The 25816-nt window shown below is 36.1% G+C and overlaps 2 protein-coding genes across 4 annotated transcripts in view; both read left to right on the forward strand.

Moving 5' to 3' along the window:
* The window catches only part of LOC117782664 (synaptosomal-associated protein 25), a 109802-nt gene that overhangs the window by 16818 nt on the left and 67168 nt on the right, over window positions 1-25816 (forward strand). For 2 of the 3 annotated variants that reach the window (XM_034619692.1, XM_034619691.1), the window contains 2 exons: window positions 215-308; window positions 378-419. In XM_034619692.1, the coding sequence (XP_034475583.1) occupies window positions 216-308; window positions 378-419 (135 nt within the window). In that variant the 5' untranslated portion in view covers window position 215. Of the gene's footprint in view, window positions 1-214; window positions 309-377; window positions 420-25816 lie in introns of those variants that run through there. The other variant, XM_034619693.1, reaches the window with a different exon arrangement.
* Window positions 17662-25757, forward strand: LOC117782671 (zinc finger FYVE domain-containing protein 9-like). Its single transcript, XM_034619698.1, is given in 15 exon segments — window positions 17662-17684; window positions 17929-18009; window positions 18098-18822; window positions 19338-19790; window positions 19793-19976; window positions 20039-20254; window positions 20257-20727; window positions 20730-20915; window positions 22096-22380; window positions 23665-24369; window positions 24372-24675; window positions 24741-24861; window positions 25073-25118; window positions 25121-25236; window positions 25295-25757. Coding segments are annotated over 14 exon segments (4020 nt in total). The 5' UTR covers window positions 17662-17684; window positions 17929-17954; the 3' UTR covers window positions 25448-25757.

The raw sequence follows: 25816 nt of genomic DNA on the forward strand, positions 1-25816 counted from the left end.
GAGTTAATCTGTGTGCAAATACATGTGAGGGTATCTTAAAGGTCTAATTTTAGTCCTGCATATTTGACAATGGAGGTCTTAAATCTTTTGTTTTATCACATTTTATTAATATACAATCATAACATTTCCATTCATTCTGTTTTTATTAACAATTTAACAGCTTCCTAAAAATATGTAATAAATAATAACATATTTGTTATATTTTATTTTTTAGAATGCCAGCAGATCCGACCGAAGAAGCACCTCCCCAGGTTCCCAAGACGGAACTGGATGAACTGCAGATAAAAGCTCAGGGAGTGGCTGATGAAGTATATATTTGAATATTTGAATTTTTTGTAAAATCTTTAAAAAAAATCTATACAAATTTTTAATTTCAGTCCTTGGAAAGCACTCGGCGAATGCTTAATCTCTGTGAAGAGGTAAGATAAAACCAGTTTATAAGTGACAAGTCTCACTCTTAGGTATAATTATAGATAACTAGTATTAATATTAATTAGTCTTAATTAAGCATTATTTAATATGTATCAATAAGCGATATAATCATAGATATATAATGGTGCGCTCTCACTGCTTTATAATGTGATATCATAATTTTGACGATGCTTTGTGATATCTGTCAAGAGTGTTCACATTGGCGTCACAAAAATTAAGCGTCATACTATTGTATGAAGGCAAATTCGAGCCTTCAATGTGAACACTACTAGCCACTGTTACAGAGCTTCGCAAAACTTCCCAATCGATCACAATGTTCACAAAATTGAGCATTGATCAAATTCATGAGCAATAAACAAGTTCCACAAAATGAATATTAACAAACAATTGCAATTGCACATGTTTGTATTATGCGAATAAATTCTGCATCCGAAACCATCGTAAGGCTTTTTGAAGCCGTGGATGACTCGGAATGCGTCAGCAATGTGTCAAATCCAAAATATAAGAAACGTGATTCTAAGGAGGCCAAGGAGGCGTCTGCAAAAGGACGCAGTTGAGCAACATCAGCATGCGAAACACATATCGTGCGGACTAATAAGTTCAATACAAAAGGTGGACCCCGATGTCTTTGTTTTTAATTTACTTTATTGCAGGCTCCATTAAAGCCAGCTTTCACAACAAACAGCGGCCAGTGTGCGTTTGTCAAAAATCCAAGCTTGGATTTCTACAAGATCTTGTGTGTTCTTCGGTTCATCATCATTATCATCCAAAAACCGCACGAGTTGCTAGCTCTGCCTAATAAAATACACAAAAAAGGATCATATTTTCCTATTTTAATGTGCTTAAATAAAAACAAGTGGGAAAGTCTATAGTCGAGTTCCCGACCATAGGATTCCCGTTACCTATTTCAATTTATATAAAATACTTGAAAGAAATTACTTGTATTACTTTGAAAACATTAAATCGCCATAGCTGCCGTTCTACTTTTCCGATCTTGTGATTTAGTGGGATAATAGATAATACTACTCGATAACGTTAATTACTATAAAAACCGTATTATTTTACAAACTGTGGTAGTGGCGGTATTTCGCGATTTGTGAGGGCGGAACGTGGCTTAAATTTGAATAAACTTTTTTGCGCGTCTATAAAATTCTGTGTGTCAAATTTGGATTCCCTTTTGTTGTTGTATTTGAAAATTTAATGCTGAACGCAATAAGTAGAAACAAATTTATGTAATATAAATTTTTTTAAGGAAACGAATAATTGTATTCACTCTGATAGATGTGGAAGAAAAGTTTGAGATTTGGCGTGAAAAAGCGAAAGTGTGAGGTGAGTTTCGATATAGTAAAAAATCAAAAAAATTTTCATACTAAAGGTTCATTTGAACCCAATTGTTTCTATGGCAGCTATGTGTTACAGTCGTCTGATCTTGACCAAAATGTAAAATATCGAAAAATTAAAAAAAATGTTTATATAACGAAATTAAAAAATGAAAATAAAACCTTGTCTGCCCTTAAGCCTAAGTCTATACAAAAAAACTAATGCGAACTTTTAATTCGAATTTAACGCACTTGCTGGTCGAATTTTCCAAAACGCCGTCTTATCTCTCGATAAAATTGTTAACAATTTTAAACTTGTAGCTCAAGCCATTTGGCCTGTACAATGATGTATGACAAAGAGTACGTTCTTTGTCAAACGAAACAAGCCTCTGCCCAAAATTGACGTGGATGGATTTAATGAGCTGGAATTCCCAACGTTTTCAAAAAGTAAAAACGAAGCAAAAACGAACGTTTTACTATTTGCTGTTTCCAATTCCGACGGAAATTAACTTCATTTTACTTTTCGAGCTCGGTTTCGAAAACGGTTCGATATCAGTAAAGCTGGGTATGGACATAAGCTAAAAGCTGTGCGCTAAATGTCAATTCCATATAAAAAAAAAACAGTTGCTAAATTAGCTCGACAGAAATTCAGCCAGCGTCTTAGCTGGCTTTTTCGGAGAACGGATAATACAGAGTTGCCAGATCAAGAAATTGTCGTTTTTCAACACTGCCAGCTTTTAGCTCGGTTGACTGCGAAAATATGGAATTGTTCAAACATTTTACGCCTGTCAAGCTAAAAATGGCCGTTATTCATTTGAAAACAAAACAAGGACGTCTTGTGTTTTTCAACCAGGACAAAATTTCAAGAATATTAGCTAAAACTGATACAATTTGTCAGCCCAAATTATATAAATTATTAATTTTTATTAATAAAATTGAAAAATACGCAGATAAATTTTTTGTGTCTTTGCATATTCGTCCTACTTAAATTAAATGTCTAAATATCCTACACTTTCGTCATTTTCCATTTCCTACGCCTCCTCAATGTAATCTAAACAGTTGTGCGTTTTTAAAAATGTAATCAAAGCACAACTGTCGGAACAGAGTTACCATCATAATTTTGGTTATTTTTGGGTGTTGCGTTGGCAACACTGACATTCGCTCGCCGACAGCTAAATATTGAGCACTTTTCCTTCGCTTGTATCAAATCTCATGTCCATACTTAGCTTAAGTCATCGACCGTATCAGCTGTTTTAGCCAATGAAGAAGTTGCAATTGGTAAAATAATATAATTTGCTAATTTGATTCTGCAAAATGCCGGCAATTATGGTTATTAATTGCATAAAATTTTTTTGTCACCAGCTGATAGCCTGTATTGCGCATGTGTTTGTTGATAACGACATGAACAAGAGTTGTCGTGAATTCAAAAATAAAAACATTCAATCTTCAATTTTTCTCTTAAATCCTATTAGAAAACTTAAAACTATTTTTGAAAATTAATTTTAATTTTTGCAAAATATACCACATAGAAGCTTAATTAGACTAAAATTTCGTTGTTCGAATTTTATTTATCAATTGAAGTAACTCTAGCAACTTTCGATTGCGAGAGTTAGTATCGATCACAATTAGTAAAGTGGAATTCAGAACAGATCGGCTTAGACATTGTCGCTCGATTTTGTTTTGTATGCAATATGTTTAAAAAAAAAAAACTTTTAAAATATACTTCACCTTAAAATATTTGAAGTAGTGATGTTAAACGATTCTAATAATGTTCAAGGTTGTTTGATTTTTCAGTTTATTGTTTTAGGGAATTATTTTAATGCTTTATGTAGCATTTACTTTTGATTCCGCTCGCTCAACAGCACACGTTTTGAAAACGACAGTTCGGCAATTCCACTCGTTTTCGGAATTCGGAACAGGCCCCACTATGTGTGAAATAATTAAATTAGGAATACCTAATATGCGGTCACAAGAAAAGTAAAACAGACAATACACAAACAGATGGTTCAATACAAATTGCATGAGGCAGAGAAACAAAGTTTTCGATGCTTTTAAGAAGCGTAAGAGAGCACACAGTCTAGTGGACTTTGGCATATACAAAATGGAACAGAATAAATATGCGATAATTTGCACCACCTAAAAAACAAACTACTTCAAATAAGGATCCAAAGGGATGAGAGAATCAATAGAACCTGCAATAGTCAAGATTGGTGGGCATTGGTAAGGGAGATCAGAAACACGCCGTAGAAAGTTGGCATAAAAGTAACTGTAAATGATTTTCAATCATATTTTACCAATCTTCTCAACTTTGCGTGAAATTTACTGGTTATATTCTATGCCTCTACCCGGCAATTGCCCTCTATGTGATTCTATATTCTTTAATCTGAACCACCTCTTGAACTCCTGCTCCTTCACTCTACAAATCAGATCCCGTTTCTTTCCTAACAACTCACCTTTGTCCGCTTTAACCAATCCTACTGCCGAAAATATAAATCTCTTAATCAAATTTCTCAAACATAGTAACATCTTTCATTCTATATAAAGTTAACCTAATGGTTACTTAGGTTACATATACTCACATGTATACACATATATTTGTTGCTATTCTAATATGTTCTAAAATTATATAAACAAAATTAAAATATGAAAATTATTCACCCCCATGTAAACATGTATCTTTACAAAACTATTATATTTACTTTTTTTTTTTTTTCTTTTCATCTTATTCATCATTGTTAATTCATACCTAGAATTTTAAGTGTTAACTATATTTTATAATTAACTTGTAAAATTAAGAATGTTATTAGTAGTCGAAGACCTAAGTTGTCATGACTCTTCTCCAAGTAGGCTAAGATTTTTTATAAATTTTTGTCTACTTTCTATAAATAAATAAATAAATATTCTATGCCTCTAATATCACAGAGAATAATGATTTGGGTAGACCCATAACAGAAATGGAAATAAGGAATATTTTAAGAAAAACTAAACCCAATAAATCTCTTAATGCCCCAGACTGTTTCATAACCAAGCTTGCAGATGTTTATACCGATGTTATAAATGGAAATAATGATATCAACTGCTTCAAGACCTCTCTAATATTCCCAATATTTAAAAAAGGCGATCCCAATGAACTAGAAAACTTCAGCGAAATATCTTTTATGAACATCGCAGCAAAAATTCTTATGGGGATAATCAATCATCGTCTGGCAACTTGGGTCAACGAAAATGGGAAATTAAAAGAATATCAAGTAGTATTCAGGAAAAATTACTCAACTATCGACAATATATACAATCTGGCATCAAAAGTCCATCTTAAGTTTGAAGAGAAAAAACGGGTGTACTATTCGATTCATCGATTTTAAAGCAGCTTTCGACAGAGTACCAAGGAAACTACCTATTTATAATCTGCATCAATTGGGAATGTCCATAAAAATAGTCATTTTTATTAACAACATGTATAACTAGTGGGCCGGTGCTACAGTCGAGCATACTCGATATATATTGAGTTAACTTATATTAAGTTAACTTAAATGCATGTTCTATCATATTGGTTACAATGTCTCATAAAACATAAAAGATTTTCACATTAAGACTTGATTTTCGCCCGATTGGTCCTATGACAGCTATATGATATAGTGGTCCGAATTGAACCAACTTTGGACATGATATATAAAATCAAGTTTTATGCTTATTCAATCAGTTTAGTCACGATATCTCATTAAACAAAAAAGTTTTTTAAACTAAGACTTAATTTTCACCAGATCAGTCCTATGACAGCTATATGATATAGTTGACCGATTAGAACCAACTTCGGTAAGGATGTATAAGACTAACTTAAAGGCATATTCTATAAGTTTGGTTACGATATCTCATAGAAGTAAAAAGTTTTTCATACTAAGACTTGATTTTCGCCCGATCGGTCCTTTGACATCTATATGATATAGTGGTCCGATTAGAACCAACTTTGAAAATGATATATAAATCCAAGTTTATTGTATATTCTATCAGTTTGGTTACGATATCTTAAAAAACAAAAAAGTTGCTCATACTAAGACTTGATTTTCGACCGATTGTTCGTATGATATAGTGGTCCGATTCAAAAAAGAAACAAACTTGACCTGCCTGCAATATTGAGCAATCTACATTCCAAATTTGGTGTCACTAGCTCTTAAATTGCTCTAATAATTTGGATATGAAATTTTTTTTCGATTTGTAGGCGATAAAGGGGGCGTGGCCGAATTTTGAAACAAACTTGATCTGCTTGCAATATAGGGAAACCTACATACCAAGTTTGGTGTCTCTATCTCTTATAGTCTCTAAGATCTAGGCGCTCATACAGACGGACATTGCTATATCGACTCGGCTATTGATGCTGATCAAGAATATATATACTTTATAGGTTCTGCCACGCCTCCTTCTGCCTGTTACGCACATATTCGTTAAAGCAAGCCCAATAGACCCCTGTACTTTTTTTAAGTACGGGGTCTAAAAACACAAACAGCGTAATCTGGACAGGTGAAGAAGTCTCTGATGCTTTTAAAACGCATAGCGGAGCTAAGCAGGGATGTTTCTCTTTCCTATTATTTGCCCAATATCTTAAAGATTTACACGAAACCCTTAAAGAAGGCCTTTTTGTAGAAGACATAAATGTAAGACTCCTTCTGTATGCGGATGACATTGTCCTACTGTTAGAGGACATAAAACATTACAGACTATGACATATAATTTGGAGGCATATTGTGAGAAATGGGCGATGGAAGTTAATTTGGGTAAATCGGAAATAATGATATTTCGGAAAGGAGGAAGACAAGCTGCAGCGGAAAAATGGTTCTATAGATATCAATTAATAAGAACAGTATCATCGTACAAGTACCTGGGAGTAACCCTCACACTAGCAATGTCTTTAAGTGCACATATTAGGCGAAGAACAGCTGAGGCAAAAAAATGCACTGAACACAACTGCACTGGCAACTTTTATGAATAATCCGGATATCTTATTGGGCAGCAAGTGGAATTTGTTTCAAGCAACGACAAGAGGAATACTGTCGTCTGCAGCACAAGTCTATGAATACAGTTGGTTCCACTACACAAATGCACTACAGCGCTATTTCTTAAAGAAAATACTTAAGCTTGCTCTAACTACACCCATTTATGCGCTTTGTTTGGAAACGGGAGCTGAAGAAGAATACTTATACTCTTTAAGTCATATGAACAGATTTAAACGTTGCACAGTGGGGCAGATCCTCATTTTGCGTTGCAAAAATCATATCTATTGAACCGGTGAAGATATTTTCAAAATTTAAAAAGCATTTGATAGAAAACTTCATAAGCTTTAAAATCAGTGCTTTAACTGCGTAATAGGCTACTGGTTGATTCAGGGCTTTCGGTCAAAGTTGAAAAATATTTTCAGTGCATATTTTACATGTAAAATTAAAAAAAAAATTTATTTATTTTTTGATAAATCTTGTATGATGCCTTGGCATAGCGAAAACGTATGAAATTGCACTGCGCTCTTCCTCTTCTATCACCATTTTTTTGCGAGTTTTCGTCCTATAACTCTCCCAGACGCAGCTGGACGCATGAAAGACCGGGGTTATTTCGTTAGAGAATTGATTAACGAAGACTCCTGTGGTAGTGGGATCGAGTCCTTCGGAGTCCAATTTTTTTTCTATTCCATCAAAGTCAAAAAATAGCCTAATTTTAGTGCTTTTTTTAAACATCGCTGGAATGAAAGGTCAACAAGTGAAGAAACAAAATTCTACGGCATTTAATTAAAAATGAATGTACTTTTCAGATGAAACCAAAAACGTAAAGATCGGTCATATAACTTGTCATCAAATCAGTTTTAAAGTTTGCATTTTAGGAAAAAATCCACATTTGTGCGCGCACTGAAATAGGGTCAACTTTGAGAGGCTGTCACGCCCACAATTTTACCTGATTTCAAAATCTTTTGATTTGTAATCTCTGGAGATTTCTCTATCGAATACCTTCATTACTTTTTACAAACGCTTTCGTCAAAAAAATGATTTTTGCCACGCATATCGGCCGCCTGCCCCAGTGTGCGTTGCTTATAGTTGCAGCTAATCTTGGTCTTTTTCAAAGAAGACGATCCATATTTACATACGAACACATTTGTTTCGAGACAACACAGGGCTCACTAAGTTTTACTCCACCAAAGTTAGGACTTGCTCTCAAAAAGGGTGTTACAAAGGTTGTTATTAGTAAACACAGTTAAATAAAACGTGCAGAGGTCACAAAAAAATCATTTTTCTGTGATTACATACCATAACTTGTTCAAATACACAAAACAAGTTCCGAATAGTAAAATTGAACAATTTTGTCACAAAATGTGTGCACCTGTACAAAATGCAGGAAATGATTTTTTTTACAGCTGCTTTAATATATGCTGACTTTGTAATACTGTCTTTACAGTGTGCGCATCATTGACTTTTAGCCGTTATAGAAGAAGACAATGATGCATATTTCAACATGCGCCTCATCTTATGTATGTGTGACAGCATTTTATCGAAATGTTACATTTTTTCGGGGTATCGGTAGCAAAACGCTAATTTTGTCATCGATAGTCGAAAACAATTCAAGTTATTCCGCGTAAAGAAAAATAAAATAAAATGAATAAAGTTCCATTGAAAATTTCACCGGTGGACGCAATGTCTGTTATTCGTAAGAAAATTTGAAATTAAAAGAAACCAAATGCATACTGAAACCACATTATTGGTCTCTGGAGAACATAGCAGCCTATTTGTAGTGAAAATAGCTTCGAAAAATGCATTAAATCTTTTTATTTATAATATAAAATTGGCGTGCAATAATTTTATGTTAATTATTAAGTATTTCTTATTACGTCATATCATCTATTATTTCAAATCTGGCCTCTTGCTCTTTTGGCTTTCATTTTATTAAGCATTTGGGGCACCGAATCGATTTGTTATTTTTAAAATATATTTACAGCTGTAAAATTAAATGAAATGACAACTTTGGTACTGTCTAAGCATTCCATCAAAACGTTCTGCAAAAGTCCATCACAATTTTTTGATAGGTGATAGATTACACTAGGCAACAGCCAAAAAATTACAAGAACCAAACCTACTTTTTTGGATTGATTTGGGGCCCCAAACGACGAAAATCATTTTTTTTATGGTGAGATCTTTCTTTTAGAATTTTTTAAAATTTGTATTTTTTTAATACTTTTTTCAGAGGTGCGCCCACATTTGTCATCATAACTCGAGAATGCCAAAACCGATTTTAAAAAGCTTTACTTTTTCTGAAAGCTTATGAATATATCTTTAATTCATTTTTAGTTTAAGAGATATCAATTCTTGAATTAAGAAAATTATGATTTTTTTAAGCTTTCTTCTTAGCTTTTTTTACTTTAAAATTCGAGAAAAAGTCATTTTATTTTCTATTTTATTTGCATAGCAGCATTGATTACGCGTCGTTTAAGATGTGGGTCATTAAAATCTATGGAGAAACGGCGGTATAATATTATTTTGTGTCCAGGCAGGCTTTTGTCGACTTTGATGACTTAATTCTGGAGCGGCACGACCTTTGGTATGAAATTGTTTTGTGTATTTTGAGTTATCCTAACCAAACTCACAGAATTTGAATTTGTTATTGTCTTACAAATTATGAACAAATAAGGTTCAAATGGTTGACTATATCATATAGTTTCCATAGGAACGATATGTCGAAAATCAAGTTTTAGTATGCAAAACTTTTTTGTTTTTTGAGATATTTTAACTAAACTGACAAAATATGCATTTAAGAAGGTAACTTAAACTATTAAGTAAAAAAAAAAAAATCTATGGAAAGACGGCTAAGGTTTTAGCATATAAACAATGAAACAAGTTTTTCGCAAAGGTTGATTTTTGACTGATCGGTCCCATGGAAGCTATATGTTATAGTGGTCCGGTTCCAACCAAATTTGGACAGGTTGTATAGAAAGATACGAGACTCTTAACTTGTAAGTTTGGTACAGATAACTTAAAAAATAAAAAAGTTTTTTGTATAAAAGGTTGCTTATTGATCGTTCCTATGGCAGCTATATGATATAGTGCTCTGATTTCAACAAAATTTGGTAAGGATGTGAAAAGCAATTAAAAATACCCAATTCATGAGTTTGATTGAGATATCTCCCAAAACAAAAAAGTTTTTTGTACTAAGACTAGATTTTGTAACGATCGTTCCTATGGCAGCTATATGATATAGTGGACAGATTCGAACCAAAATTGGTGAAGATATAAAGGACAACATAGAATACACAATTTTTGAGTTTAGGTAAAATATCTTAGAAAATAAAAAAGTTTTTCAAACTAAAGGTAGATTTTCGACCGATCGATCTTATAGCAGCTATATTGAATAGTAATCCGTTTTGAACCAAACTGGTAGGGATATTTAACACATTGCCAGATATACAACCTGTGCGATTGGTTGATATATCTCAAAAAATAACACAACTTTTCATAGTATAGATGGATTTTCGCCCGATCGTTCCTATGGCAGCTATATAATATAGTAGACTAATTCGAGCCAAATATGGTCAAAATGTGTAATATAACTGAAATTGATATTGTGTGATTTTGGTTAAGATATTTTAAAAATTACAAAAAAATTTCATACTAAAGGTCAAGCCACTCCATAAAGAAGTTATCAAAGTCGACAAAATAATATTATATCGCCGTCTCTCCTTAGATTTTAATGAATAATATCTTAAACGACGCGTATGCAAATAAATAGACTTTCGAATTTCCTCGAATTGTAAAGTAAAAAAGCTAAGAAAAAAGCTAAAAAAAATATCATCATTTTCTTAATTCAATAATCACTGCGGACGGCAGCTCGCGTTAGTGACGAAAGCATCACGAAGGGTGCGAAAGGCGACTAACAATATATACAGCTAAGTTGGAAAATTTGCTACGACTGTCCGATCAGATCGAGTTATATACCGATCGAAAGGTTTAGTCTTAACTTACAAAATGGCGTACTAAAACTTCCGATTCAAATCCGATAACTGGTTCAAAAGATAAATAAATTTGAAAATTTTAGTGGACTTCTCAAAATGAATTGAAAAGTCAGTTTCTTTGTTGTTCTGTTTGTCGGTTTGTCTGTTTGTATCAAAGCGCTAAAGAAGCTTAAATGTAATGATGGGGATTTATTCCATTTCGAAAATCTAGAAATGTTTGTTTTACGACTTTTTGAATAAACCGTTAGTTTAGCGGGAAAACGCTAAATCCCGGTAAAATTTAAACCTCAACAGTTTCCAAACCATAGCTACCAAGCTACAGATATGTTCTATATATCATTGGAAAGGTGTGTTTGAGGGCTTAACATTTTACAGGTAACATTTTACAGGTGAAATAATGTTTTTTAGCTTACATTTTGCCGATTTTTGACCAAACGGCTCTAACGATTTCTGTTAAAATGTAATATGTTGTAATACGTACAATTTCGCGTTTTTTTGGTATATGAAACATAAAGTTGATTAAAGTTGGTGAGGGGTTTGGAAGATATTACCTGTTAAGTGAATAAATACATTTTTCTATCGGTCGAAAATCACGTTTTAGTACGAAAAACTTTCTGGTTTTATGAGATATCTCAACCAAACTGATAAAATACGCATTTAACTTGGTTTTATATATCTTGACCAAAGTTGGTTCAAATCGGACCACTATATCATATAGCTGTCATAGGACCAATCGGTCGAAAATCAAGTTCTAATGTGAAAAACTTTTTTGTTTTATGAGAAATCTTAACCAAACTAATACAATATGCATTTAACTTGGTTTAATATATCATGACCAAAGTTGGTTCAAATCGGACCACTATATCATATAGCTGTCATAGGATCGAAATTATATTTTTATTTAAAATTTTTAGATTAAACTGAATTTTGTTCGTCACAAAATTGGATATCAGAAATTTTAGGGCTAGAAATTGATTTCGTCACTAGACTTTTACCTCGTGAAGAGATTTTTTTTGTGGGATTATACACTTAAAGAAGTTCTAATTAATTTTGTTTGCAAGTTGAACGCTTATTATGTGGTAAAAATCAAAACGCATCAAAACCAACTTTACTTTTTCACACAGTGTACAAGACGCTGCTGAAGTCATAAAGTCAAATACGCTTCGCAGCCGAAACTCGAGCGTTTGCTGTGTGTTTGTTGTTTAGTTTTATTGGGGGTCATAAATGATTTGCGCGCGGCGTCAAAAGTTGTAGTTGTATTGTCGAAAATCTCGAGCAAGCCAATTTATCGGATTGAGTTTAGTGAGTAGCGCGAGCAAGGGCTTGCCCACCGCTGATTTACATAACTCCATTAATTACGCGTCGTTTATGATGTGATTCATTAAAATCTTTGGAGAGACGGCTATGTAATTAGCGTATAAACAATGAAACAAGTTTTACGCACAGGTTGATTTTGGACTGATCGGTCAAATGAAAGCTATATGTTATAGTGGTCCAATTCCAACCAAATTTGGACAGGTTGTATAGAAAGATACGAGACTCTTAACTTGTGAGTTTGGTACAGATAACTTAAAAAATAAAACAGTTTTTTGTATTAAAGGTTGCTTATCGACCTTTCTATCAGTTTGGTTATGATATCTCATAAAACAAAAAGTTTTTCATACTAGCACTTGATTTTCGCCCGATCGGCGACAGGACAGGACAGGACAGGATGACCTATGACCAACTTTGGACAGGATATATAAAACCAAGTCATATGCTTAGTGTGTCATTTTGCTTTAGATTTCTCATAAAACAAAAAAGTTTTTCATACTAAAACTTGATTTTCGACCGATTGTTCCTATGGGCGCTATATGATATAGTGGTTCGATCCAAAAAAAGAAACGAACTAGATCTGCCTGCAATATAGAGGAATCTACATACTAAGTTTGGTGTCACTAGTTTTTAAATTGTTTCAATAATTCGGATATGAAATTTTTTTTTTTCGATTTGTGGGCGGTAAAGGTGGCGTTGCAAAATTCTAATACAATCTTTAACTGCTTGCAATATAGAAGAACCTACTTACCAAGTTTAGTGTCTCTAGCTCTTATAGTCTCTGAGATCTATTTGTTCATACAGACAGACGAACATTGCTATATCGACTCGGCTATTGATATACTATATGGGGTCTGCCACGCCTCTTTCTGCCTTTTACGCACATATTCCTTAAAACAAACTTAATTGACCCCAGTACTTTTTTTAAGTGCGGGGTCTAAAAAAAAACTAGTGGGCGTTTACAGTCGAGCACGCTCGACAGTAGGATACCCTGTGCCAAGGTACTCTGTACTGAGGATGATTTTCCAGCAATTGTTTCAATGACAGCTATATGAAAACAAAAAAAACCTCTAAACGAGGTAAAGGTCTAGTGACGAAAGCAATTTCGAGCCCCAAAATTTCTGATATCCAATTTTGTGACGAACAAAATTCAGTTTAATCTAAAAATTTTAAATAAAAATATAAATTAATATAAAAAAAGCGAAAATTGGCAATGTGCACTGTGAGCAAAAAGGGTGAGCTTCTTTGTACATAAAAATTACTGCGCAGTGCCGAATGCTAATTTTCGTTTTTTTTTTTATTAATTTATATTTTTATTTAAAATTTTTGGATTAAACTGAATTTTGTTCGTCACAAAATTGGATATCAGAAATTTTGGGGCTCGAAATTGCTTTCGTCACTAGACTTTTACCTCGTTTAGAGGTTTTTTGTGGATATCAGAAATTTTGCAATTGCTTTTGCTTTTGACATTGTAACTTTATCATTAATGCAGGCAAATAGTAAAATATAAAAATTTAGTTGTTGAACGTATTTCATATTTAAAAAATTTTTTCTTTAATTATAAAGAAAACTAGTGGGCTCCGCCCTGCTCGCTTTGCTCGCGTTGCTACAGCCGAGCATACTCTACTGTCGGAGACCTCGTACTATGAAAAATACGTTTTTCATACTAAGACTTGGATTTCGCCCGATCGGTCCTATGACAGCTATATGATATAGTGGTTCGATTAATACGAACTTTGGTCAGGATATATAAGTCTAAATTAAATGCATGTTCTATTAGTTTGGTTACGATATCTAGTAAAACAAAAAAGTTTTTCATACTAAGACTTAATATTGGACCGATCGGTCCTATAACAGCTATATGATATAGTGGTCCGATTTGAACCAACTTTGGTCAGGATATATAAAACCAAGTGAAATGCACATTGTATTAGTTTGGTTAAGATTTCTCATTAAACAAAAAAGTTTTTCATACTAAAACCTAATTTTGAACCGATCGGTCCTATGACAGCTATATGATATAGTGGTCCGATTTGAACCAACTTTGGTCAGGATATATAAAACCAAGTTAAATGCGTATTTTATCAGTTTGGTTGAGATATCTCATAAAACCAAAAAGTTTTTCGTACTAAAACGTGATTTTCGACCGATAGAAATATGTATTTACTCACTTAGCAGGTAATACCTTCCAAGCCCCTCTACCAATATTAATGTTTCATATACCAAAAAACGCGAAATTGTACCTATTACAACAATTTAACAGAAATCGTTAGAGCCGTTTTGTCAGAAATCTACAAAATGTAAGCTAAAAAACTTTATTTCACCTGTAAAATGTTACCTGAGTACTTTAGAAATTAAGTCTAAAGGTACGCATAAGAGCCCTCAATCACACCTTTTCAATGATATATAGAACATATCGGTAGCTTTTATGGTTTGGAATCTGTTGAGGTTTCAATTTTAGCGGGATTTAGCGTTTTTCCGCTAAACTAGCGGTTTTTTCAAAAAGTCGTAGAACAAACATTTCTAGATTTTCGAAAAGGAACAAATCCCCATCATTACATTTAAGCTTCTTTAGCGCTTTGATGCAAACATACAAACAAACAAACAAACTGACTTTTCATTTCATTTTGAGAAGTCCACTAAAATTTTCAAATTTGTTTATCTTTTGAACCAGTTATCGGATTTGGGTGATTGAGGTATCAATCGACGCGTAGAATTTAAGTAGAATTTTTAAAAAATAAAAAATTTTACCAAAAAGCCCCAACGGCCCCATAAGCTGCAATTATCAAAATTTTTCCCCTCCCACTTACACCCCCGTATCTCATGACCCAGGTTGGTTAGAAGTTTTAGTACGCCATATTGTAAGTTAGAACTAAACCTGTCGATCGGTATATAACTCGATCTGATCGGACAGTCGTAGCAAATTTTCCAACTTAGCTGTATATATAGCTAGTCGCCTTTCGCACCCTTCGTGATGCTTTCGTCACTAACGCGAACTGCTGTCCGCAGTGAAATATGAAATCGAACTAAACCAAATTTGGTCAGAATGTACAAAACCAACTTATATGCAAATTCTAACAGTTTGCTTAAGATATCTACAAGCTACAACTTTGCTCAGCCTTTTGGCAACAATTTTCTTCTCTCAAAAAACAAAAGCCTGCCAAAGGCGCTGCAATTGAAATTTTAAATAAAGACGATTGGTTAGTTTAATGGCACTGAAACATTTTAGTAATGGCACAAAAACATTTTTTTCACAAATTTATCAATTGAATTTCAAATAAAACGCGTACAATAACAATTTAATTGCCCGTTGTTTCTCTGTGTGTGTGCGTGGAAGAACGAAGTACAGAGAGAGTGAGAGATAGAGAGATTCATAAATTACACATTTATTCATTTAATTTTGATAATTAACAGCAATTTTATAGGCGCGGCTAAAATCAAAGCAAATATCGGATAGATAGATAGATAATGTGTGAGAGGTAGAGAGACGGTGGAGTGAGAGAGCGCAAAAGAGAATAAAACAAAAGATTACTGCACGAAGAAGCCAAGCAAAGAAAGAGAGACGCAACAAAACAAAAATGATAAAATGAGATAGAGCGACAAGAGCACAACCGAACCGAAAGGTGAGCGAATGGCTGCCTGTGTGTGTGTGTGAGTGAATTGAAGTTTGATTGTGTTGGTGTAACTGTGTGGGTTGGCAGTGTTGGTGAGCGCCGAATTAAATTACAATAACAGCAACGAAAACACAAAAATTATTACAATTTTGCTTTAATAAAGTCTAAAGTGAATTTGATTTTCATTGCATTTGTGTAGCATTTCTGATTCTGCTAGATTTTACGCCCACCCACAAACTCACACTACTACCCACACACAGACAACTCATACACTCGCACATGCACTCTTCTCGTGTATACACACACACACACATACAAATAGTTGGTAACGGTGGCGGCTTCTTTATGTTTTCTCCGTTTGCCTTTTGCTGCTTGTTTGCGTTTTATTTCACTACGCGAAATATTTTTGTTGTATTTAGCTAAATTCCACTTGTTGCGTTTGATGACACCTTATTAATTTAAGTGACCGGTTGCGTAGCGCATTTTATTATAATTACAACTAATTCGCTGTAATAAATTGTTAAATTTCTTTACATTTGAATTTGCCAACGAGCACCTCCGCGTCCGATTCATGCGACGGATTTAATTCGACTACTGAATGTTGCCAACTTTTTTAAGGAAAAAATAGCTGTTTTTAGAGACGCTGCCACATCGCAAAAAAGTAGCCAATTATTTTAGCGCTGCCAGACCTAAAAATCATAACAAGATCATTTTTCATAATTTTTTCCTAAAATTACCTCTATTGTAATGTTTTTTTTAATTTTGAAGCTAGAATTTTAAAAATTTTTTTAGAATTAAATTTATAAAATGCTACAAACTGAGTTTTGTCGAACTTTTGGTATTTTTTTTTTAGAATGATGGGCTACACATTTCAAACCTTCGTAAAATGATCAAAATCATTTTATCTAATTTCGAATATTAAATTTTAATCAATTTATTTAATATTTGCAAAGTTTATTGCAAAATTCATATCACGTCAGTTCACATTTGAATTGTGGCGCCTTCCTCTGTAGTTCACCACTGTAAACAGTAGCGTGAGAAGTCAGTGCTGCCAATATTAGATAAAAAATAGCTATATCTAGCTGGAAACCATCTGAACTTGTTTATGCTTGCACTTTCTGCAAATATTTATTAAATTACTAGGAGCAAAACATATCTAAGTATAAAATATCCAGCTAATAGCTATTTTTAAATATTTCAATCGAACTTTGCACATAACCAGAACTAGACATAAAATACCTAAGCTGTCAACAGTGCTGTTAACCAACAGAGTCTGCATAATTCAGGTTGACCGTATAAAAAATACACTAAAATATACCAAAGTTGAGGTAAGCCGATGAAATTATCGTGTATGCGTGGTAATTATTAAATACTGAATCAGTTTTAAATAGAACGCGTTATTAGTCGAGTGCGGCCACACTGGTATATGATATTTAAGTAAATGCAAATTTCAAAATGCAATAACTGGCAAAAAATTAATAATTTGATAAATAAGATATTAGATAATATTAAGTTAAACATTTTAATGAAGGTTTAAAGTTCGTCACCCAAAGCGGAGAGAAGTAACAAATTTAATTCTACATAATATATAAAAAAAATATTGACAACATTTTAACATGCAAAAATTTAAAAAATTCTATCTCCAATATTAAGAGCTTTTTTAAAAAAAGTTAAACTAGAATAATTTGAAACTGTTATTGCAATTTGACTAAAATGGTACATGCTGCCAGATCGGAAAATTTTGCAGCTTGGCTGCTTTTGCGCCAGTGCTGCCAAGTTTTTAGGGGGAACAATAGCTCTTTCTAATTTTGTTATTATGGTCACCTACTTTTGCACAGTTTTTTTTACCAAAAATATTAATAGCAAAATTTAGCCTAAAATATATTTAAAATAACTAGATATTGAGCTAACAGCAATTTTTAGCAAGCAAACTGTAAATTGCCAAAACTAGCTATAAAATAGCTAAGTTGGCAACACTGTTTCAAACATATTTTGTCAGAATTTAAACAAAAGAAGTGGGTAAATAAGGTAATTTCGATAATTTACAAGCGAAAATGCATGTGCAGTATAAAGGCTGATAAGAAAATTGATTGTCAGTCAACAGGCAAACAGCATCTGAATCATATTTTTGCTTTGTTGTCTTGTTTTTGTCTCTTTGGGTCGTTCGTTCCCCTAAGCAATCACAGTTCCCTCTCAACGCCCGCGCAGAGTGAAAATTTTCAGCCAAACAAGTGAGCTGTGTTCTGAACGCGTATTACGTCTTTCGTTGCAGGCTTAAATGCAAGTCGTTTAGTTACTATGGATCTGGTGGACATCGATCAGGTCCTGGACAATCTGGAAGCAGAGCTTAAAGGTGGGCAAACTGAGAGTGTAAAGAGTGACAGAGAGAGCGACACTCAAATTGTAAACATTTGCTGTTTCATATTTAATTTCTTTTGTAGCGGATGAGCAACTGAGTCGCAATGCACCGAGTGTAACTGTGAATGTGGGCGTTGAGACACGCCCATTGGGAGATGGTAGCAGTGCTGGCGCCGCTGCAAAAAACTTTGTGGGCGTCTCTCAGGTGTTCAACAGTCTCAACGATTATCGCAACAATGTGAAATCCCTGGAGACGCATGAAAGCTACGACTGGACGCTGGAGGCAGCTCAGCGGGATGAGCATGGACAGGGGGAAGGGGAGGTGAACAGCAGACCAATTGAAGTGGAAGTGGAGGATAATGATGATCATGACGACATTAACAAGTTCAGTGAGGCGCAGGAAAAACAATCAAAATTGGGTGATGAGATAAGAGTCTCCTCATCCGAATCCCTGACCACCTCTTCCTGTTCGACATTCTCGTCGGGTCCGTCGCCCGGCAATGGCAGCAATTCGGATGAGCCGAGCACGGAGCCGCCAGAGAGCGAGAAACCCAGCGCCTTGGAGTTGCCACCAAAGGTTGAACAGGAGCAGGATCAGCAGCAAGTGGAATCTGTTGCTGTGGAGGATTTGGCTGTGGGACTATCCTCCATTTCAATAACCACAGAGTCCCAGTCAATTTTGCCCTGTGAGGTGACCGCATCCTCGGCATTGGGTAAAGTGCTCAACGAATTGTCCGAGGAGACGAGCACGGAGCTGGACACGCAGAGTCAACCACAGCAGGCAGCGGACAAGGACATTCTACCAGCGGTAAGTAGAGTAATCAGGGAAATCAAACCGTAATCGAAACCGTTACCTTTAACCGGTATGAACCGATTGAAATTGCTAACCGTAACTGAAACCTCAACCAAAACCAAAATAACCGATTATTAACCGTTTCATGTATAACAGTCAGTTTCGGTTCAATCAAGAATTAAATTCAATTATGTTAAGGTGTAATCATTGTTTTTTAAACTAATTTTGATTTGAAATTTAAATATTGATCTTAATATATAATATATAATGTTTTGAAATCAAAGAATTTTTGCTTAAATATTAACTTTTTAATAACATTTCTATTACTTTTTTTATGAGCCGAAATTATACCGGTATTTCGAAACCGAAACCTGTTAAAATGAAACCGATATATACAAAGATTTTAATTAACCGAAAAGCAAAATACCAACATAACCGATACTCTAATTTAATCCTATATTCGATTTGGTTTGATACCCTGGGATTAATTAAGAGAATTAGAAGTGTTTATAATACCAATTACTTTTCAGGAGCCCGCTCCAACGTTGTCAGCAGCAGGAGCTCTGGAGCAGCAGGTGGCGCCTCAGTTGGAACAGTTGGAGCAGCAACAGGAGCAGCTGCCTAAACGTAGTCAACCTCTGACCTTTTGCTCCACAATGGATGAAATCTCAGACACAGAGCTGGACAGCATGTTGCAGGAAGTGGAGGTGGAGGATATTGAGGAGGAAACGGCAGAGGAACTGCAGCCAGCGGCATTGTGCTACGAATATCAGGCGCAAGAAATAGATGATGATGATGACGACGAGGAAGGCGCCACTGAATCACCAGTCACTGAGGAGGAATCTGTGCGCATTTTGTCGGAGCAGGACACCACATCGGCGGATCAATTGAATGTGGACAACTTCTCGCAGGCATCCACTGTGGAGTTTGCCGAGCTGCGAGCACAGGAAACGTTGCCAGCGACGGCAACAGGTGCTGAGGAGATTCCTCATCCTACAGCAGCACCGCCAGCGACACAGATTCACTGTCTGGACGCAAAATGGAGGAGGAGGAGGAGGAGAGTGTCGGCACGGATGCGCTGGAAACCCAAGAGCAGCGACCACAACGTCCACAAACATTGGACTTACAGGCCAGCCTCCAAACGAATGCGGGACAAACTCCGCCGCCAGGCAACGAGGAGCAGGCGGCAGCTCAGGGAGAATTGCAATTGGAGCAGCAAGCTGAAGCTGAGCAGAAGCTGCAGCTGCAGCAGCTACGTCACAAGCGGCTAACAATGAGGATGAGGATGACGATAGTCCCATTTATGAAGCCGTTGGCTACAGCGATCCACATGCGAATCTGGGCAAAGTGCCGCCCATTTGGGGGCCCGACAACATGGCCGGACAGTGCATGCAATGCCAGCAGAAGTTCACCATGATCAAGCGGCGTCATCATTGCCGTGCTTGTGGCAGGTGTTGTGCTCCGTCTGCTGTTCGCAGCGTTTCCATCTGCAGTTCGCCAATGAGCCGGAGTCGCGTGTCTGTGTGCAATGCTTCATGATACTCACCGAACGTCAGTCCAATGGAGGCGTCTCTGAAGGCTTTGCTGGTGTCCCGCCCTCTGCGTTGCCGCCAACTCCAATGCGCTCGCCCAATCCCAACAATCCCATGGAGTATTGTTCAACCATACCGCCGCATCGTCAGGTGAATGCAGCAGGTGCAATCCCGCCCAGCGTCATTGTGCCCGTGGGCGTGTTGAAGAAAACCGACGGCAGCTCCGCCAATTCCTCCAGCTCCGATGGCAAAAAGGGACGCAAACGCAAGAGTGTCATGTTCAGCGATGGCATTGCACCCGGAAGCGAGCTGGCCAGCACCATGGAGCAGCAATGGGGCGAGGCAAAGCAGGCGCGTCGCGGTCTGCAGCGCAGCAACAGCGGCGCGGGACAAAGCCACCAACACCAGGAGCCAACGGCAGTGGCAGCAACAATAGCAGTGGCAGTGGCAGTGGCAGCAGTATTGACAATAACACCGCCATGGGATTGGTGGCACAGCTATTCCGTGGCTCCATACCGCCCACGGCAGCGGCAGCAACACTTACCGCCGTCTCCAAGGGCAGCCAAGAGCAGAGCGGTAAGTAATGTATTTGAAATGGTACCTCATACGAATTCCGAAAATTTTTTCAGCAATTACAAAAAAAAAAGAAAAAATTAGTCGGAAAGGCTATAGTCGAGATCCCGACCCTAGGATACCCGTTACTTATTTCAATATATATAAAAGTACTTTAAAGAAATTACTTCTATTATTTTGAAAACATGAAATCACCACAGCTGCCGTTCTACTGGTCCGATCTTGATGTAATTCAGTTAGATAATAGATAATACTAATAGATAACATTAATTATCACAAAAAAGGTATTATCTTGAAAACTGTGGGTGTGGTGGTTTTTCGCGATTTGCGTGGGCGGAGGGAGGCGTGGCTTAACTTTGAAACCAACTTGATCTGGAGTATATAGAAATCTGTGTGCCAAATTTAATTACTCTATCTCTTATAGTTTCTGAGATTCTTTTGTTCATACGGACGAACGGACGGACAGACGGACGGACGGACAGACGGACAGATACACATGGCTATATCGACTCGGCTGTTCAAGCTGATCAAGAATATATATACTTTATAGGGTCGGAGATGCCTTCTTCTCCCTGATATATACATTCCAAAGAACACAATATACCTTCTCCTTATTTTTTAAGTAACGGGTATAAAAACAAAGAATAAAATTTTAGGAATCTAAATTGAGGAAGTAGGAAGTAGGAAATAGGAATCATAATTTAGAAAAAAAAACAAAAAGTCAAAATTAGTTGAAATAATTAGGAAATATTAATTCGTTCGTCAGTTGCAATCATTCCGTAATATTCAAAATTTTCAATTACATAATGAAAGAGAAGGAAGATCTTAAACTTATTCAAGTACACGACGGAGAAAGGTCAGAATCAAAGCCATTAAAGTACGAAAGGGAAGACAACCGTCTAACATCGCTACTCAAATTTTTAATCAAATATTTTTGATTTTGGCTTTTCCAATTTATGTCATTACAATTTTTTTTTCTTATTTTTCGTTTCCAAAATTTTATTTTGGTCTTCCCAATTTTTTTGCTTCTAATTTTTGTATTCTAAATTTTCCTAATTTTGGATTTCAATTTTTTTCTTCCGAGTTTTCGTATTCTGAGTAATATTTTTCTACATTCTTATAGGAAATCATTTGAAATATCTTTGAAAACATATCCAAATTAAATAATTCCCTTTCCCTACAGCTGGCAGAAACACAGCGCAGACTTCACCGCGTCGCAAAGTGGAGCCACAACGCTCGAGAAAATTGCCTCCGAGCGATGCTCAGGGTTGTTTCATACCCAGCGAGGAGAACGCATTGCCGCCCATTTGTGTCGCTGGGCGGGAAGGGGGCAACAGCAGCAGCAGCAACTGTGATGTGGAGTACAAGGAGGTGCGCAACGATCCCGATCTCTTGGAGCGTCTGCAGCGTGAAACGCTCAAATTCATTGTGAAGAACAATTTCTTTGTGCTTGTCAAGGTGGTCAACAGTGAGTAGCAATTTCTCTACAACTGTGCTGTCCAATAGATAGCATAATTTATATAAGAAATTAGAGCAGAACTTAAGGCTTTTTAATAGCTAATTTTATCTTTAAAGGTCACTAGAAATAGATAAACTACTATTAAAAAGAGTAAAAAAAGGTCAATCTTACAAAAAACTTTTATAAGGCAAGAATACATTATTTATCTACATCTTACCAGGAGATGCCATTCTCTGCCACCTTAGTAAGATTTGAAATCAATAACTATTATATATTCGGAATAAATTTTATCATGCCAGCAGAAAATCGATTAAATTGTATGATTTTACGGAAAGTAAGTGGTGTACAATATCGCTTTTCCACAAAAAATGATAACCCTTATTCGTTATCTACGGTCAATTCTAAAATGTTTTACCAAAAAAACACAGTTCTAAAATCAATTCCTGGCCCTTTGACCCCAACTTTTACCTGTGGTGTTAAACCTTTTTTTTCTTTGAATCGTTTTATATTAATTAAAGGAGTATTAAGCCAAAATTTGAAGTCGCCAAGCCCATTGGTTTGGGCGCTACCTTTCTTGAAAATTATGCTAATATTATCAATTTCAACTATTACGCCTATAAGTTTAATATATTCTGGAATATAATATAACATATATGGAAAGAACTGCATTTTTACATTTCGAATTTTTGAAACGATTACAAAAAAAAATTACTTAATTCAAACTGTCTTCGAAAATTTCACAGTATGATTTACAACATTTTGTTAGAGGCAGGTGCAGTCATTTGAAAATAGCTTTGTTAAAAAACTTCCAAATGTGAGTTTATTTACTCAATCTTTGAGTAAACATATGTATGTTATTATAAAAAATCATATAACGAAAACATAAGGATCGCTCACAGTTAACTGTCAAACAGCCGAGTTGGCCACAGGCAACGTTGGGGTCGAAAGGTTCCCGGTTCCGTTTTGAAAAATGTTGAAGTATTTATTTTTTCAAAATTTTTAGCATATGATTTGATTTTTTAGTCCGATTATGTTATTAAAGCGATGCAGCTTTTTTTTCTTATATTATTAACCGCATATACATTATTGTGTTAATTATTATTTATTATTAAAATGATCACCTTTTATTTTAATCTGACCAAAGACAGTTTTTATGATAGAAGATAGGTGTGTTCCCATATATTCGAAATGATTTATGAGTTTCTTACAGAAAGTCGGGCTCTCTTAAATGTGGTCTTTCCTACTCTCTCGCTTCTCTTCTCTTCTCATACTTATATTTTTGCTTACTTACAGTGAGTTGCTGCATGAATCGTTGGGTGCTTAACTTTACCACATCGGGATTGCATCATGTGGGCAACGATGAGTTAATTATTTTGCTGGAGATCAAGCCGCCACCGGCAAGCAGCGGTCCGACGGTGCCTCGTGATATATTCCAGCATCTGTATGAGGTCTATGTGGAGGCCGAACAGGCCAGATCCAGCACACAGGAGTTGGCCTTTAGCAGTCCTCGAAATGTCAACTTTTTGGGCTCCCGCGAGCATGGAGGCTTCATTTTTATTAGGCCAACGTATCAATGCCTGCAGGGAGTTATTGTGCCCGATAATCCGTATCTGGTGGGAGTGCTTATACATCGCCATGAGGTGCCCTGGGCCAAGGTGTTGCCGTTGCGTCTCATCCTGCGTTTGGGTGCACAGTATCGTTACTATCCTTGTCCTTTGATCTCGGTGCGCAATCGTGAATCTGTATACGGCGAGATAGCGCAAACGATTATCAATTTCCTGGTGGATTTTCGCAATTATTCGTATTCATTGCCCGCCATACGCGGACTCTATATTCACATGGAAGATCGGCAGACTACGGTGATAATACCACGATATCGGCAGAATGATGTCATCAAGGCTATAAACAATGCCACCGATCATATTCTCGCATTTGCCGGCAACTTCTCGAAAGTGGCTGATGGACATTTGGTTTGCATGCAGAACATCAACGACGATCGCCCGAGATGTATGCTTACTCCACGCAGGCAATCAATATACAGGGTCAGCCTCGAAAGATCACTGGCGCCAGTTTCTTTGTGCTCAACGAGTCGCTTAAAAGCAGCAGCGGCCTCTCCGGCAAATGCAGCATTGTCGAGGATGGTCTCATGGTCCAAATAATGCCCGCCAAAATGGAGGAAGTGCGTCAGGCTCTGCGTAATCAAACGGATGTTGATATTGTTTGCGGTCCCATTGCTGCCACCGATGAGCAAAGTGAAATTGTTAGCATCAAATGGGTCGACGATGATCGGGATATCAATGTGGGGTAAGCTTAAATATATATACCCACTCATTTTATCTGTTTATAATGCTCGGTCTTGTCATTTGCAGCGTCAAGTCGCCCATTGATGACAAGCCCATGGATGGTGTGGCCAATATGCGTGTTCATGCCAGCTTCAACTATTCCAATACCAATTATGCTATACGTTTCACTGACATTTTTATTGTCAAGGTGAGTAATCGTAACATGTTCTTTAAAATATTATAGAGCTATACAATTAGAAAATTTCGCTTTAAATTACTTAAACTTATTACTTTCAAAAGCTTTTAATTAAAGCTCTTAACTTGCAAAGACTTTGCATTGCTTAACTTAAAATAAACCTAAAAAATAGCTTAACAAATTTTTTTTAATGCCACAAAATTAATTGTGTTTTGCCTTACAGTGTGAGGATTGGTATGCCACAAATGGCAACAACTACGCAGACATCACTGCATTGCAGAGCAATTGGCCCGAAGCGCTTCAATGGCGTTGCTACCATTCCTAGATCTGCTGTCGGCTGCTGGCATTATTAAACTGGCACTTCGTGCCACTTTGGACCAGGAGAACGTAAGTTGTAATTGACATGTCTTCAAGTTGGTTTTAATTAAACAATTTCTTTAATTAGGTTTGCTATGAGGCCGGCGCACGTGGCACAAAGCTGCCACCGCTTTATATGAATGCGCTCGATAATCATCTGATAGCTACGCTGCACGGCGAGTCCTCTGGCATTCAGGATCCCATTATATTGGAACTAGTTTTCTACATACTAAATGCTTAAATGCAAGCTGGATATACCCGAAAGTCTTAGTCCAATCGCTCCCACTCCCGCTAAACTGTCTAAAAAAACGAAACCGAACACAATAATACATATATTAGGAGAAGAATACTTTCTTAAAATTTCTAACCACGCATAGCTATGTAAGCCTATAAAGTGATCAAGTGTTGCAGCTATCCGGCAGTGCGTCCTCTTATCGTTGCATTACAATCTCCTCCGGCTGCGACAATGGAAACAGATGATAATGGCGCACTTACTGTATATAATTACTACATGATAACATATTATCGGTGTTTTGTTTGCTCTATTTTTCCAATTCATCTTCTGTTTTCTTTTTCGAAAAGTCAACACACAATAAGTGTAATTTTAATG

The sequence above is a fragment of the Drosophila innubila genome (assembly GCF_004354385.1).
Source record: "Drosophila innubila isolate TH190305 chromosome 2L unlocalized genomic scaffold, UK_Dinn_1.0 5_B_2L, whole genome shotgun sequence".
NCBI lineage: Eukaryota > Metazoa > Arthropoda > Insecta > Diptera > Drosophilidae > Drosophila > Drosophila innubila.